The sequence below is a fragment of the Pteronotus mesoamericanus genome, unplaced genomic scaffold (genome assembly GCF_021234165.1).
Source record: "Pteronotus mesoamericanus isolate MK-2021 breed Mesoamerican mustached bat unplaced genomic scaffold, CSHL_Meso_final contig_116, whole genome shotgun sequence".
NCBI lineage: Eukaryota > Metazoa > Chordata > Mammalia > Chiroptera > Mormoopidae > Pteronotus > Pteronotus mesoamericanus.
In genome coordinates, this window is record NW_026555027.1 from 21,628,837 (window position 1) to 21,645,835 (window position 16,999).

The 16,999-nt window shown below is 36.4% G+C and overlaps 1 protein-coding gene across 1 annotated transcript in view; it reads right to left on the reverse strand.

Moving 5' to 3' along the window:
* Positions 1–620: 620 nt before the first annotated feature.
* The window catches only part of GPR149 (G protein-coupled receptor 149), a 53,734-nt gene continuing 37,355 nt past the window's right edge, over positions 621–16,999 (reverse strand). The window contains exon 4 of the mRNA XM_054576761.1: positions 621–1,193. Coding sequence (XP_054432736.1) covers positions 621–1,193 — 573 coding nt within the window. The remainder of the gene's footprint in view (positions 1,194–16,999) is intronic.

Genomic DNA, 16,999 nt, shown 5'->3' on the forward strand with positions numbered 1-16,999 from the left:
TAGAAATGAAGGAAACAACTATTTAGAGACTAGGGACATGCATGGTTCGAAGTTGGAAGTTAATTTGCCATTTTACAGAAGAATAAACTTCCTAGACATCAGTGAAATGCTAAAGCTGTAAACTGTAATAAGCTTGCTTTGTTAGTTCCATTTTGGCAAGCATGTTCAGATACAACTCAGAGTTTTGCCACATTTCTTCCATTCCCCAAATGTCCCTTTTTTTCCCCTGGCAGTTTAAAGACTAACATTATGTATAGAAACATGTGCATGGGAACAGTATACTTATTCAGTTTATACAATTTTTGTTTACTGAGGTTGACAAGCATTGGCAAAATATTAGAAACTAGGCCAAGATTTCATTTATAAAAGATTTTAAGAAATTGAGTAAGAAACAAATCTTTTGATTACCACAGTGTGCGATCTATAGGTAACACATCCAAAGCACTTAAGTGTTTACACTAGTTCCAGCTGTTTGCACTAAAAATAATTAAATGGCAAATCTGTAAAGCTTATGTAGACCAACAAGTGAAAAATGAAATCATATAGCCTTAGAACAGAGGTGTCAGTTTAGCAGTTTGAAGTTGCAGAGCCATTCTTGCCTGCATTAAACCAAGTGATCACTAGCTACCCTTGCCTTCTTCCTCTCTTTTCCTGTAAGCTGTATTTAGCAACTGGATTTCCTCTTGATAGCCATCCCTGTCTTGATGCTGCCTCTTACTGTTCTGCCTGTGCGCTTCAACGGTGTCCGGGATGGAGATGTTGATGTCACCGTCAGGATTACTCGTGGGTAAAAAGAGAGAATATGAGGCTGTCTCTCCTAAATCACATGAAACAAATCTGTTTTCTTTCCGTGAGTAACGTAGAGATGGAGATCTGACCTGTGTGGAGGACTGGCTGATGTTGCTAATGATTGACACAGTGTCCAAGGCCTCTTCGTTATCACAAATTTCAAGAACCTCCAAGTGTATTTTTACACTGGTGTCCGCAAATGTGGATGAAGAATCTTCTGAGTTTGGTTCATGGCCAACACTTTTGGATCGATAGACTTCTATTTTCTTAGAGGCTGGGGTTATTTTTTGTCCTTCAGCGCTTACCTCGTAGGTAGAAAGGGACAGCGTTTTCCCTGTGGGGGCTTGGAGAGACACCATCCCCTGGAATGCACACAAGGGAATGGCAAGGGCACCACCGGAACGCTGGGGAAACAACAAAGTAGTTATTACTGACAACTAGTTTCTGAGATTAGGCCACTTAGAAAGTCATTTTATTCATCAAAATGGTAAAATTTTTCTATTTCAGACTCATTTCCCTAGCAACTTTTTAGAGATAAGGGGTTTAAATTCTGCCATCAAAGTGCCATTGTACAGTTTCTCCTAAGCCAAATACATCTAAATGGGCAGAAGGCAGAAACCTTTCTTTGAAGATATGAGACATATTTCCACTGCTGAAGGCAAAATTTGGGCAGCAGATGTTTCCAAGAGCAGAATATGAGCATAAAATTGAATGCATATTTATAATCTGGAATTGCTTTTATATCTTTGTTACATATTTAGTTATATTAAGAAGTTTGCATAGGTTTAAATAAATGCAGACTCTGTTATCAAAATGTTTTGTATGCCAGAAAGAAAGATAATTGTGAAAGTATGATTCAGGTTAAGTACAAAAAATACTTCAACTGTTAGTAGCTTTGAGCACACAGAAGAGGAACCAAATATCACTAGAACTGTGCTATAGTGCACTTACATTTCCACAGAGAAATCACAATCATTAAAGTCAAGTCAGTGATAGGGAACTCACCCATGTCTGCAAAAACTTGCCTAAAATTTTAAATTTTTTGTCACATTTAAAACTGTATTAATTTTTTCTTAAAATTTCTCAGTTGTACTTACCACTGAGAAATACTTAAGAAATAAAATAATATCAATTTTTATAATAATCTGTACTTTACATTGTTGATTCATGCCTTCATAACTTTCAATAGGCTTGTTTTTGATTACATGTTGGTCTCAGAAGAAAATAATAATATGCCAAACTTCTAGAGCAGTGGTTCTCAAACCTAGGTCTCTAGACCAAGCATTAATCAGCATCACCTTGTGACTTGTAAGAAATGTGATTTTTTAAAGAATATTTTATTTATTTATTTTCAGAGAGAGAGGAAAAGAGGAAGAAAGAGAATGAGAGAAACACTGATGTGTGAGAGAAATATAGATTGGCTATCTCCTGCGCGCCCTTAACCAGGGACCCAGCCCACAACCTAGGCCTGTGCCCCAACCAGGAATCAAACCTGCAACCTTCTGCTTCTCAGCTCGGCACCCAACCTACTGAGCCATACCAGACAGGGCAGAAATGTGGTTTTTCTCTTAACCTCTACCACAGACTACTGACTTAGGAACTCTGAGGGTAGGGTTCAGCAATCTGTATTTTAAACAAGCCTTCCAGGTGATTCTGTTGCATGCTAAGGTTTGGAATCTATTGCTGTAACTAAAGAAATGTTATAGCCTGGAAAAATAAGGGGGAAAGAGATGATTAATCTACACTTTTTATACATGTGCCACCTACAAAGGCTGGAGCCACTAACTGAATTGGCTTAAGAGTGTTTTTCCACTGGAGAACCAGCATGAGGGCTCATGGTATTTTGCCAACTCAGGATGATCAGCCTTCTCAGTGTGCCTGTGACCGTCCCAGGGTTAGCACCAAAATTTCTCTGTCCCAGGAAATTGCTCAGTTCCAAGGAAACCAGGATGCTTGGTCACCCTACTAGCCATGGACATTCTGTATGTGGACCTACGAGTCACAAGAGGAAGCCCAGGACCAGGATCCTGCTATTGGGGAACAATCTGTATTTTCATCTACTTAACAAATTTTAATGGGAGGATGCACCATGAACTTAATTTGTGGTGCCATTGTGCCTTACTCTTTGAATTTGGGGACCATAAAAAGTACAGCCTAGAATGTGTGAGACATGTCATCAGGCTTTCCATTTATTCTCTATGGAGAAGTCTTGAACTCTCTTTATCTATAAGGAGACCTAGGACCCTAACTTTAGAGCCTTGCATGTTAAAGGGCCATAATCTTTGAAAATGCACACAATAAAGTTCAATTTACCCTTCTTCTGAGACAAATAACATCATCAACTTCATATGTATGATGTTGACTGAAGCAGGACAAAGACAGAGGGACAATACTTACGTTCATTGCTGTACCAGAGCATTGTTTTGAGTGTTGGCAACTTTTGACAAAGAAATGACTTTTGTTTATTTTTTTATACATTTGTTCATTAAACATTTACTGAGTTCTTATTATTTACAAAAGTCTGAGTTTAAATTGGATGTACAGGTATACTATACACTATATATATAATATGTATAATATAATATATTATACAAAGGTCTGTCTGAAAAAAGTCCAGCTATTGTTAATATAACAAGAATGATTTGCACAACATCGATGTAACCTGGCAGCCAAGGAGAATGGACTGGAATGAGCATGGAATGAACAATAATGACTTCACTGTACTAGTCAGTGAGGGTGGTAGACACATGTTGAGTGAGCATGTGTACTATGAGGCCATCTCATTCCAAATGACTGAGCGAGTAGAGCAATGAATCTGCATCAAATTTTGCACTGAACTTGAACATTCCTCCATGAATGTTCAGGCTATTCCAATGGTTCAGAAGGACAAAACTATGGACAACTGGTGATTGACAGTTTCATCATGACAATGAGTCTGCTCATGCATCACATCTTGTGCACAGTTTTTTGGCAAAATGTCATATCACCCAGGTGACTCAGCCCCACTACAGCCCAGAATTAGTGCCCTGCAACTTCTGGCTTTTCTCAAAATTAAAATCACCTTTAGAAGGGAAGAGATTCCAGGCCATCTATGGATTCAGGAAAATATGAGAGGACAGCTGATAGCATTTGGGAGAACTGTGTGAGGTCCCAAGGTGCCTACTCTGAAGGAGACTGAGGCATCATTGTCCTGTGTACAGTGTTTCTTATATCTTGTATCTCCTTCAGTAAATATCTCTATGTTTCACATTACATGGCTGGTTACCTTCTAGACAGAACTCATATAATGTTTTATGCAAAATATTACTAACACATGTAAATAGCCATTTTGCAGAATTTAATGACTGCCCACGTTCTTCTGGAGACTGGAATTACATGGCATTTTTGTCAAATCCACATAGAATGTATACTCAAAGGAAGGGAACTCTTCTTTGTTAATTTTTTTTGGCCATTTATCACAGTGGTTGGCACATAACAGTCCCTTAAAATATTAGTTAGGTGAATAAATGTGTGCATGCATGAATGAATCTGAAACATTGACTTTGTAGGCTTTTTAGATTCCATATTTTAACTTTCTAAAGCATAAAAATAGGGTCATCTTTTAAAAATACTGTTGTGTAAAATTCATTTTTTATGTTTTAACAGTCCTATGTAATAAATGATCATAGTTACAAGTATATTAGAATTACATATTAGAATATATATATACATAGATATATATTTTAATCCTCACCCAAGGTTATGTTAATTAATTTTAAAGACGGGGGAAGAGAAAGAGAGAAATCAATGTAAGAAACATCAATCAGTTGTCTCCCTTATGCTCTCCGACCAGGGATCTAACCTGCAACCTAGGTATGTGCCCTGACCAGGGATTGAGCCCACAACCTTTTGGTGTATGGGACAACATTCCAACCCACGGAGCCACCCAGCCAGGCAGAAGATATTTTTTAATAAAAATAAAATAGAATATTATGGGACTGAACTGTGTGTGAAAGTTTAGTGCATGATAAAAAAAATGATAGATTCAGAGAACATAAAACTACTCATTTAGTAGTCGCTGCTTTCTTTTCACTTGAAAGTCAATGAATAAACATAAGCTGTTAGGAATAATGATAATCCATTATTGCTGTATTCTTGAGAGTAGGTGGCTGGGAGCTTTTTTTGTTTGGAAATGAAAAGCAGTCTCTAAACCTCAGAAATGCTTCAAGAGGAGAAAGCATGAATGTAAACACATTAGCACAAATAATCTGTTGTGATAATTGATTCAAACTTACTGACCTCAGATATATTGATTTTTTTTCACTGTAAACCTCTGGGTGAATTCAGGGTGAAATTATAATATAAAGGAGTTGCTCCAAATTTTTCTCCTAACAAGGTGAAGTATTCTATTGATTACCTGAATTACTCAAGAAAGACATATTATAGCATATAGGATCGTAGCACTCACCAGAGAACATGGAGTTCCAATTTCCCATTATATAGTGGGAGAACTGATAGCCAGGAATGTGAAATTACTTCCCCAGGGTCACACAGGTAATAATAGTAGGACTGGCTGAAGGTCTCAGGTTTCTTAACTCCCCAGGTTAGTGCTCGTTCCACTGTATCATGTTGTCACTTTACAAGAAATCTGCCTCAGCCAGGAGTGGATCATGGGTTTTCTGCCCCGGAAGCTGGAATCCTGTCATTAACTCATAAATAATTCAAGTGACTGACAATTTTAATGTAAATTAAAATCATATATATTATCTTTAGATCATTTGGGTGGCTTTTAGATATGTAAAAGTACAATACGTTGAAGAATAAATCAAGCTGACTGTCTTATGCGGTTTGGGGGAGAAGAGACAGGAACACTAAAAAGAAAAAATGGCAGGGAGGGTGAGACCTTAATGAAAAAAAATAAACTAGATTTTTAATAATTTAAATTTTAAATTTTATTTAAAACTGTGTGATTACTATATTTTCATATATTTAAGTCCCAGATATTTTTGTATCATTATGTCATCTTCATTTAAATGATTACTAAATCAAAATAAAGAAGAAACATGAGTAAGGGAAAGACAATGCAAGCTTTTATAAAGAGCTTACTGTGTTGCAAGCTATTTTAACACATTTCTCATTTAGTCCTCACAGACCTTTGAGCTATAAATTAAGCTGGGTAATGGATTCATGACTGATACTCATCATAACAAATATTTACTGATCCTGCTGAACACAAGCCATATATCAGACTACATACTAAGAACTTTATATGCAGGACATGACAAAAGTAGGTTTACTGTTGTAAGTACATGAAACACAGAATTTATTCTTGTATTAATATTATTTATTAATTATTGCATTATTTTCCACACAAAAAACTGTAAACCTTCTTTTGCCCTACTCTGTTCACTTTTCTTATAAACTTTTCACATCAACCTTAGAAAATAGAAACACTCATTATCCCAATTTTATAGATGACATAATTGAGTCACAGTTAATTGATAACTGAAGTTAGTACACATGATAGTCAAACCCAAATCAAGGATAATCTCTCTCAAACCCTCTGCTCTTAGCTGTTCTGCTACTTCAAGGCACAAAGTTAGCAGATAAAATATGAATAACACCTCATTCCTAATCCAGTGAAAACCCACGATGTCCTATGGGAACAAGGGAGAGAAGGAATTTATTCATATTAGAAAGTGAAGCTTTGTAAATACAGCCCTAAAAGATAATTTCTGTAGGCAGAGAAGTAGGAAAAATGTATTCCAGGATAAGGGAACAGTAAGAACAAAGGCAAATGGGATTTTGGGAGAATGACACAGGAGAGGAAAATGAAACAGGAGACAGGTTGGGCTCAGAGCTAAGAGCTCTGTACAGCAGGACGAGACGTTTTGATTATATCTCATAGGCAAGAGGGAAGATTTCTGCTTTCACATTTATAGAAAGGAAGGAAATTAAGATGTATGGAGCGCCTACTCTGTGCGGGCACTGTAGTTAGCACTTCACCTGTGATATCTAATTAATGGAACAACCCATAAAGGAAGTAAAATTATTTCTACAGATAAGTAAATTGAAACGTGAAGAGTTTAAGTAACTTGCTTAGGCTACTAGGAAGTTAAGTTTTGAACTGTACTCCAAACTCAGCTCAGTTTTCAAATGCTTTCCACTATGCCACGCATGGGCTAAGAAGATAATTGGGAGCCCCGTGAAAGAAGATTGGAGGAAGGTGGGCATGGTGGTAGGGAGGCAAAGTAGGAAGTTTTAAAAATAACTGTGAGCAAAAGAAAAGGGCATCTGTACTGATAATAGAAATGGCAAATGTGGGATGGACTATAGGGGAATTGTAGAGATAAAACTCTTGAGATGGGTGAAGGACTGCTGTGGAGTCACGTATACCTAGTTGAGTCACTATCTCTGTAATTCTTACCTTTCTAGGTTTCAGTTATCTCAGTTGCAAAATTGGAAGAATAAATGAGTTAATGCATGTTAAATGATAAGCTGAGGGCCTCACACAAAGTAAGTGCTCCGTAAGAATTAGCTATTATTGAGACGTAAGAGAGGAATCCATGATGTTTTGAGATTTCTGGTGCTAGTGTCTAGTACTAGTAGTTGATATAAGGAGCTTAGGAAGATATAGAAAATGTAATGTTACATTTAAAATCTCCATCTCCTATTCAGGCTGCATATACCACTGACCTATTTTATTCTAATGCTCTAAACATACTAAAGAAAAGGCAGTGATTACTGGAGTGGATTAAAACTTGACCAAATACTGTCTACACAGGACTTACTTCAAATATAATGATAAAGGGAGGCTGAAGTAAAAGGATGGGAACAGATATAGCCTATAATTAGCAACAAAAGGAAAGCAAAAATGACTATTAATATCAGATAAAACAGACTACAAAGAAAATTACTAGATACAGGAAGGATTATTATATAATGATAAATGGATCTATCTACCAAGAAGACAGCAATTCTGTGTATACATCAAACAACAGAGCTGCAAAACATATAAAGCAAAGTGATAGAATTGGAAAAAAAAAGAGTCAAATTTACAGTTATCGCTACAGGCTTTGCCACATTTTTGTCAGTAACTGGTAGAACAACTAGACAGAAAATGCAAGGATATGGAAGAATACTATTAACCAACAGGATCTAATCAATATTCATAGAAATTTTATAGAAAGAATACCTTTTATTTATAGAAAACTCCATCCAACAAGAGCAAAATACATATTATTTTCAAGTTTGATGAACCATATACCAAGATATATGAAGGCCATAAAATAAACCTCAATACACTTGAAAAATTTTAAATTATACGGAGTTTGTTTCCCTGCCACAAATGGATTCAAGGTAGAAATAAGTAACAAAAAGATAACAGGAACATCTTCAAACCCTTGGAAACAAAACACTTCTAAATAATCCATGAGTCAAAGAGAAAGTCTCAAGGGAAATAAAGTGCATTGAACTGAATGGAAATGAAAATACAACATACCAAAATTTGTGGGACACAGCTAAAGCGGTGCTGAGACCTAATAGGTGAATTTGGTAAAATAGTGGGAAACAAAACCAATATTCAGAAATTGATGGCATTTTTGTACACCAACAATTAAGTATCAGAAACAGAAACTAGGGGTAAAAAAAAATCCCATTTACTATAACAATGAGAAAAATAAAGTACCTAGGAATAAATTTAATCAAGGAGGTAAAAGATCTGCACTTGGAAACCTATAGAACCCCCAAGAAAGAAATTAAGGAAGATACAGGTAAATGGAAACATGTACCATGCTTATGGATTAGAATAATTAATATCATTAAATTGTACACAATACCCAAAGCAATCTATAGATCCAATGCAATTCCTGTTAAAATACCAATGGCATAGTTCATAGGACTAGAACAAATATTTCCAAAATTTATATGGGACAAAGAAAGACCCCAGATGCCTCAGAAATCTTGGGACAGAAGAACGAAGCAGGATGAATCACAATACCTGATATAAAACTGTATTACAAGGCCACTGTAATCCAAACAGTCTGGTACTGGCATGAGAGCAGACACATAAAACAATGGAAGAAAACAGAGAACCCAGAAATAAACCCAAGTCTCTATGGTCAATTAATATTTGACAAAAGGGACATGAGCATACAGTAGAGTAAAGACAGCCTCTTCAATAAATGGTGTTGGGAGAACTGGACTGGTGCATGCAAAAAAAAAAAAAAAAAAATTAAACTAGACCGCCAACTTACATCACATACCAGAATAAACTCAAAATGGATAAAAGACTTAAATAAAAGTCGTGACACTATGAAAATCCTAAAGGAAAACCTAGGCAGGAAAGTTTCAGATATCCCACACAGCAACATTTTTGCCTATACATCTCCTAGGCAAGGGAAGTAAAGAAAAAAAATAAACAATGAGGTTACATCAAATTAAAAAACTTCTGCACAGCTAAAGAAACCATCATCAAAATAAAAAAGGGAACTGATTGTATGGGAGAACATATTTGCCAATGATATATAAGATGAGGGTTTGATCTCCGAAATAAATAACTCATATGACTCAACACCAGGAAGACAAACAATTCAATTTTAAAGTGGGCAAAGGATAGGCAGTTCTCCAAGGAGCACATACAGATGGCCCATAGATGTATGAAAAGATGCTCAAGATCACTAGCCACCAGAGAGATGCAGATTAAAACCACAATGAGATATCACTTCATATTTTTCAGAATGACCATTATTAACAAATCAACAAACAACAAGGCGAGGATGCGGAGAAGAGGGAACCCCAGTGCACTGTTGGTGGAAATGCAGACTGGTGCAACCACTGTGGAAAACAGAATGGAACTTCCTCAAAAAATTAAATATGGAACTGCCTTTTGACCCAGTGATTCTGTTGTTGGGCATATACCATAAGAATCCTGAATCACCAACTCAAAAGAACTTACACACCCCAATATTTGTAGCAGTGTTATTTACAATATCCAAGTGCTGGAAACATCCTAAGTGTCTATCAGTAAACAGGTGGATCATAAAACTGTGGTACATTTACACCATGGAATAGTACACAACAGAAAGAAAGAAGGAACTCCTACCTTTTGAAATAGCATGGATAGAACTGGAGGATATTATGCTAAGTGAAATAAGGCAGGCAGTGAAAGATGAATACCATATGATCTCACCTATAAGGGGAATCTAAAGAACAAAATAAACTAATGAACAAAATAGAACCACAGTCATGGAAACAGAACAGACTGAAAGTGATCAGAGGAAGGGGGGAGGAGGACAACGGTGGAAAGAAGGGGAAGGGACTAGAAAAAGAACATGTATGAATGACCGATGGACATGGACAACAGCGTGGGAATTGACTGTGGGAATGGGGAATAGGACAGGCAGGAGAGGGCAAAAGGGGAAAAATTGGGACAACCGTAATAGAATAACAGTAAAAAATGATTTTGATAAGAAAGAAAAAAATGAACAGTATCCGTTGTTGGAGGAATTTCCAGATGGACTGCTTTTCAATCCCCCAAGCATCGGAAAAGCAGCCGGCTGTTAAAGGCCAGGACTGCTTTAGCCAGAGGGAGAGAGACACGGAACGCATGGCCTTTCCAGTCCTTGTTGTGAGCTCGGGTTTATCCAGGGAAAGGGGAGCAGTGCTTTGGATTCTGAGAGGGAAATTAAGGCATTAAATGCATACATTGAAAAAGAAAAACAGTCTTAAGTTAATAATGTAAATTCCTACCTGGAAAATCTAGAAAAAGAAGAGCAAAATAAGTTTCTAGTACATATGAGGGAGGAAATAATAAAGTGAAGAGCAAAAATCAATGAAATTGAAAACAAAATAATAAAGTCAGTGAAACAAAAAGCTGATCTTTTAAACTGACTTATAATTGACAAACCTCAGCAACACAAAGAAAAAGGAAGACACAAATTATTAATATTAGAAATGAAATACGCTATCATTACAGACTGTGCAAACATCAAACAGAAAATAAAAGAATGCTACAAAAACTTCATACATTTAAATTTGACACCTTAGAAAAAATGGACCATATTCTTGAAAACAAGCTACAGCAATGTACCCAACGTGAAATAGGTAATTGAACTCATAATTTTTAGAACTCCCAAAAAGAAATCTCCAGTCCCAGACAGTTTAACTGGAGGAATCTACCAAGTATTTAAAGGAGGGTTAATATTAATTCTACACCATTGCTTCCTGAAAATAGAAGAGTAAACATCTCAATTCATTTATGAAGGTAGTTTTGCCCTGATACTAAAACTAGACAGAAACAGTACAAATAAAGAAAACTACAGATGAATATATCTCAATATGGATACAAGCATTTTTAACAAACATTAGCAAATGCAATTCAGAAGTTAATAAAAAGTATTATACTTTAAGTGGGGTTTATTCCAGAAGGCTAGTTTCAATATTCAGAAGTAAGTTGATGTGATCCACTGCATTAATAGGCTAAAGAAGAAAAATCACATAATTATATGAATTGATGTAGAAAAACTATTTGGCAAAATTCAACATCCATTCGTTGTGAAAGAATGCTGGGAATAGAGAATAAGTACCTCAGCTTGATAAAGAACATTTATAAGGACCTTAAAGCTAACATTATCCTTAATGCTGAGAGACTCCTTTCCCTTAAGATCAAGAACAAGGCAAGGATGTCAGTTCTTACCACTCCATTTCAACAGAGTTTTGGAAATCTTAGCCAATGAATTAAGAATAGAAGGAAAAGGAAAGGGAGAACTAAAACTGTTAACAATACTTGCAGAGGACATGCTTGTTCTCAGCAGGAAATCCCAAGGAAATTACACAAACTCCTAGAAAAAGTGAGCTAGTCAAGGTTGCCTATAAGTTAAACATTCAAAATCATTTGTATTTCTACATACTATCAATTAACATATAGACATAAAAATTGAAAATACAGTACCAATTATAATTGCTCAAAAAGTGAAATACTTAGGTATTAGTCTAACAAAACCTTTACAGGAATATATGCTTGGTACTGCATCACTTATGAAAGAAACCAAAGAACCCCTAAATAAGTGGAGAAACATACCATATACATGGCCTGGAAGTCTCGACATAGTAAAGATGTCTGTCCTCCCTAAATTGATATATGGGTTTAATACAAGTCCTATTAAAATCCCATCCAAAAACATTTTGCAGATATATATGTGATTATTAAAAAATTTCTATGAAAAGGCAAGTGAACTATAATAATTAACTAATTAAAAAAATAAATATAGAGGAAGTAATAAGTCTAATTTCAATATATCTACAATAGTCAAGCCTATGTTATTGGTAGAGGGATAGAAACATTAAATCAATGGAATAAAAGAGTTAGAACCTAGGAATAGTAGCTCCACACAAATATGCCCAACTGCTTTTTAACACAGGTGTGAAAACAAGTCAATAGAGAAAAGGTAGCCTTTTTAACAAATGGTGCTGGAGCAATTGGATATCCATAAGCAAAAAATTAACCTAGAACTAAGTTTCATACTTTATTCAAAAATTAACTCAAAATGGATCACAGACTTAAATGTAAAATGTAAAACCATAAAGCTTTTTATTTCAACTAGCTTTATTTTAAGAACTCAGAAAGTGTGAATAGATGTGCAAACATTATACAAAACTTAACAGATTCTGCTTCCCAGTGCTGGTTCTCAACCACCAGTTCTGCTCCCTGCCACAGTCATGGTGACCTGTCTCTAACTCACCAGCGCTTGAAAGTCAAACTCTTAGGAGAGCCATTGTGTGCAAGTTTTACTAATCACTGGAACCAACTCAATTCTCACTAAGAAGGGAAAAGCCTGGGATTTCCTTTAGCTTCTAAAGCTTTTATTAAAAACATAGGATATAGTCTTTGAGATCAAGGGCTAGGCAAAGAATTCTTAGAGCTGGTAACAAAAGCATGATACATAAGAGCAAACTTTATGTAAATTAGACTCCATCAAAATTAAAACCGTTTGTTGTGTGCAAATGCAGATTCTGATTCAGTAAGTCTGAGGTCTCTGAGATTCTGCACTTACTAAAAGCTTTCCGATGATGCTGTGGCTGCTGGACCACACTTTGAGTATCAAAGGACATACAATCTGTCAGGCTCCTTATAGTTCTAAAACTGCATTATTTCATGGCTAAATAAATTTTATTTTATAGTGTTAGCAATTTAGAGAAGTAGAGATGAGAATTCGGTTTCAGTTGAAAGAATAATAGAAACCACCCCCCTGCAAAGCCAAATTTATAGCTAAATAGAATTAAAAGCAAAGTCTTATTTTTTCAAATGCCTTTAACATATTCTCATACTTTATTCAAATCATATTGCAAATAATGAACAATTCTGATAAAAAATCAAGTTTCTGCATGAATTTTTATTTGACATTGATCTTATGGCCAAAATATAAGCTGCTGAAATGAATTATAGCATTTAAATTACTTTTTATGGAAAACAGTATTCTCATATTTTCAGTTCATGCTTTCTTGGTTTTATCTGAGCACATAAGCCCATCAAAACAAGAAATAATGTGAGAATTTTGAATTTAAATATACCATTGTTCTTGAGATTATTGGATATGTTCTTCCATTCTCTGGTCTAATAGAAGCTAAATCTCACCTCTTATAATGACATTTCAATTCAGATATGATATATATCCAAACTTACTTTGATGTGTTGCCAATTCTACTTGTTTTTTTCCTAACAAAAGAGAGAATAAACCATATCTTGAAAGGAAGCTTGCATTGATTTTATTTAGAAAATAAATATGATTTTTACAAGAGTAAATGAGTCCTAAGAAATGAAATAGTCTTTACCATATGATTTCATTTATATGTGGAGTCCAAAGAACAAAATAAGCAAAACAGAAACAGATTCATAGATACAGAGAACAGACTGAGAGTTGTCATAGAGAATGGAGGAGGGAAGCCGGGTAAAAAAGGTGAAGGGATTAAACAATACAAATTGTTAGTCACAGAATAGCCACACAGATACAGATTGCAGCATAGGGAATATGGTCAATAGTATCGCGATAACTATGTATGGGGCCAGATCAGTACTTGCAGGATCAGGAAGACACTCTGTAAAATACCACGTTTTATAGCCACTTTGCTGAAACTAATAAAGAATAACATTGAATGAAAAAAATGAAATATTTAAAAAATTTTTAATCATAAACACTCATTCAGTTGGGTTTGGTATAAGTCCAGAGTATCCGACTAAAATTGGTTGCATGAAAAAATTCTTTCATACTTAATTGACCAGAATTAGGTCAAGAATAAAGGTATATTTCACCTGTGACAAAGTTTCAAAAGACAAATCCAATGTTTTTGGTAATATTACTCTAACTCTAGAAAAAGGTGTTGATGGTATTTGTAAAAGTAGAGAAATCAAAAATGTTTTTATCAGACAGCATAATATAGTAAAAAGATCAAACCAAAAAGACGAATTTATGGAGACAAATAGCTGATTACAGGTATCCTGGGACAGGGTTGGTGACGGATTAAGAGTTAGTGGGCTTGTGGGTATGATAAAAATATTCCAAAGTAGATTTCTGATGGTGATTGAGAACTTAGTAAATTTACTAGAAATCACTGAATTGTACACTTGAAAAGGGAGAATTATATAATATGTAAGATATTCCTCAATAGTTTTTTAAAAGGAGTATTTGAGTGACATTTATGAGACCCTGAATAAAATACTTGCTCTGACACTAAATAAATAGCTGTATGATGCTAGTCAAGTAGTATACTCATTATAAACCTTTATTTCATTATCTAAATAGTCAGGCAGATGAACCCCAAAACATCTCTTGTTTTTCCCCATTTTAATATTCTATGATTCTACTTTGGCAAAGTTAGCCTCAAAGAAAGCACTTTTGTTCTTTGAAAAACATCTAAGAAGGGTAGATACTCTTACGAAGGAAATTAAAAACACGAAATTTCTTTTAAAAATTTTCAAAAGAAATTATGGATTCAACCTTTTTAAGTTATTATTTTAATTATATTTTATTGATTATGCTATTACAGTTGTCTTGATTTTCCCCCTTTGCCCACCTCCACCCAGCACCAGCACCCCCTGCTCCCTCAGGCAATCCCCCCACCATTGTTGATGTCCATGGGTCATGCATATAAGTCCTTTAGCTACTCCATGTCCTACACTTGACTTTGCAATCCCATGGCTACTCTGTGACCACCTATTTGTACTCCTTAATCCCCTCCCCTCTTCACCCATTCCCCTACATCCCCCTCCCATCTGGCAATCATCAAAATACTCTCCCTATCCCTGATCCTGTCTCTGTCCTAGTTTGATTTTAGATCAATTGTTGATAGATATGTATTTATTGCCATTTAATTGTTCATAGTTTTGATCTTCTTTTTTTTCTTAAATCAGTCCCTTTAACATTTCATATAATAATTTAGTGATAATGGAACTCCTTTAGTTTTCTTTTGTCTCCCCCCGGCCCCCCGCCCCCCGCCCCGCCCCCGCCCCCCGCCCCCCGCCCAACGCCACCACCACCACCCTGCCTGGGAAACTCTTTATCTGCCCTGTGATCCTAAATGATAGCTCTGCTGTGTAGAGCAGTCTTAGCTACAGGTCCCTGCCCTTCATGACTTTTAATATTTTGCCAATCCTTTCCAGCCTGCAGAGTTTCTTTTGAGAAATCAGCTGACAGTCTTATGGGAACTCTTCTGTAGGTAATTAATTTCTCTTCTCTCAATGCTTTAAGATTCTCTATTTTTAACCTTTGGCATTTTAATCCTGATGTGTCTTGGAGTGGGCCTCTTTGCATCCATCTTGTTTCAGACTCTGTGCTTCCTGGACTTGCATGTCTATTTCCTTCACTAAATCAGGGAAGTTTTCTTTCATTATTCTTTCAAATAGATTTCTAATTTCTTGTTCTTTCTCTTTTCTTTCTGGCACCCTATGATGTGAATGCTGGACCACTTGAAGTTGTCCCAGAGGCTGCTTACACTAACTATCCTTGTTTTTTTTTTTGTTTTGTTTTTTGTGGGTTTTTTTTTTATTCTTTTCTCTTCTCTTCTCTTGTTGTTCTGATTGGTTGTTTTTTTGCTTCCTTATGTTCCATATCATTGATTTGATTCTCGGCTTCATCCAGTCTACCGTTGTTTCCCTGTAAATTGTTATTTATTTCAACTAATGTATCCTTCATTTCTGACTGGATTGTTTTTATATTGTTGAGGTCCCCACTAAGTTCCTCGAGCATCCTTATAACCAGTGTTTTGAACTCTGCATCTGGTATGTTGCTTATCTCCATTTTGCTTAGCTTTTTTTCTGGAATTTTGATCTCTTCTTTAATTTGGGCCATGTTCCTCTGCCTGTTCTTTTTGGCAGCCACTCTGTGTTTGTTTCTATGTATTAGGTAGAGCTGTTTTTACTATGAGTCTTGGTAGTGTGGCTTAATGTAGTAGATATCGTGTAAGGTCCAGTGGCACAGCCTCCTCTATCACACAAGCTGGGTACTTGAGGTGCACACTTCGTGGGGGCTTAGTACACCCTCGTCTTGTAGTTGAGCCTTCATTGCTGTTGGCAGGTCAATTTGATGGACTTACCCAGGCCAGTCAGCTTCAAGGATTGGCTGGGACCCCTTACCACCACCCTTTGCTGGAGCATGGTGGTGGTGCTCTGATGTGGTCTGTTGCTGCCCACTGAGTGCACAGGCTCTGGGGTTTCCTAGGTGGTACAAGGCAAGGTCAGCCCCTTCCTGTGTTTCGCCCAGGGCTACCCCATTTGAGCTATAAAGCAATATGAGATGGATGCTATTTGTGCTGGGCTTGGAAATTCCCAGAGGAATTCCAAGCTATGAAGGTAGGCTGGCTGCTGCTAGTGCTAGGATTGGGGCTCACTGAAGCCCCCTGTTGCTTGTTTGGGAGAATTTAAGATATTATGAAGTATAAGCTAAGATCAGCCATTCATATGGAAAAGCAAATGGGAGGAGCCTCTGTGGATCTCCAGGGTAGGGCAAACAGTGTTAGCCAGGTTGATGGAGTCTCAGATATGGCACCTGCCTGCTGGCTCTGTGGCTCTGTTGGGGGAGGGCTCAGAAGAGGGATAATTGCCTTTGCCCACCTTTCTATTTGGGAGAAAACTGTCCCCGAGCTCCTGCCTTGATGCCAGACACTTCAGTTTCTTCCTGCATGCCACTGGTGCCTTTCCAGCTGCTGCTCTGGTGCTGGAGCTCAGAGGGAGTGAGTC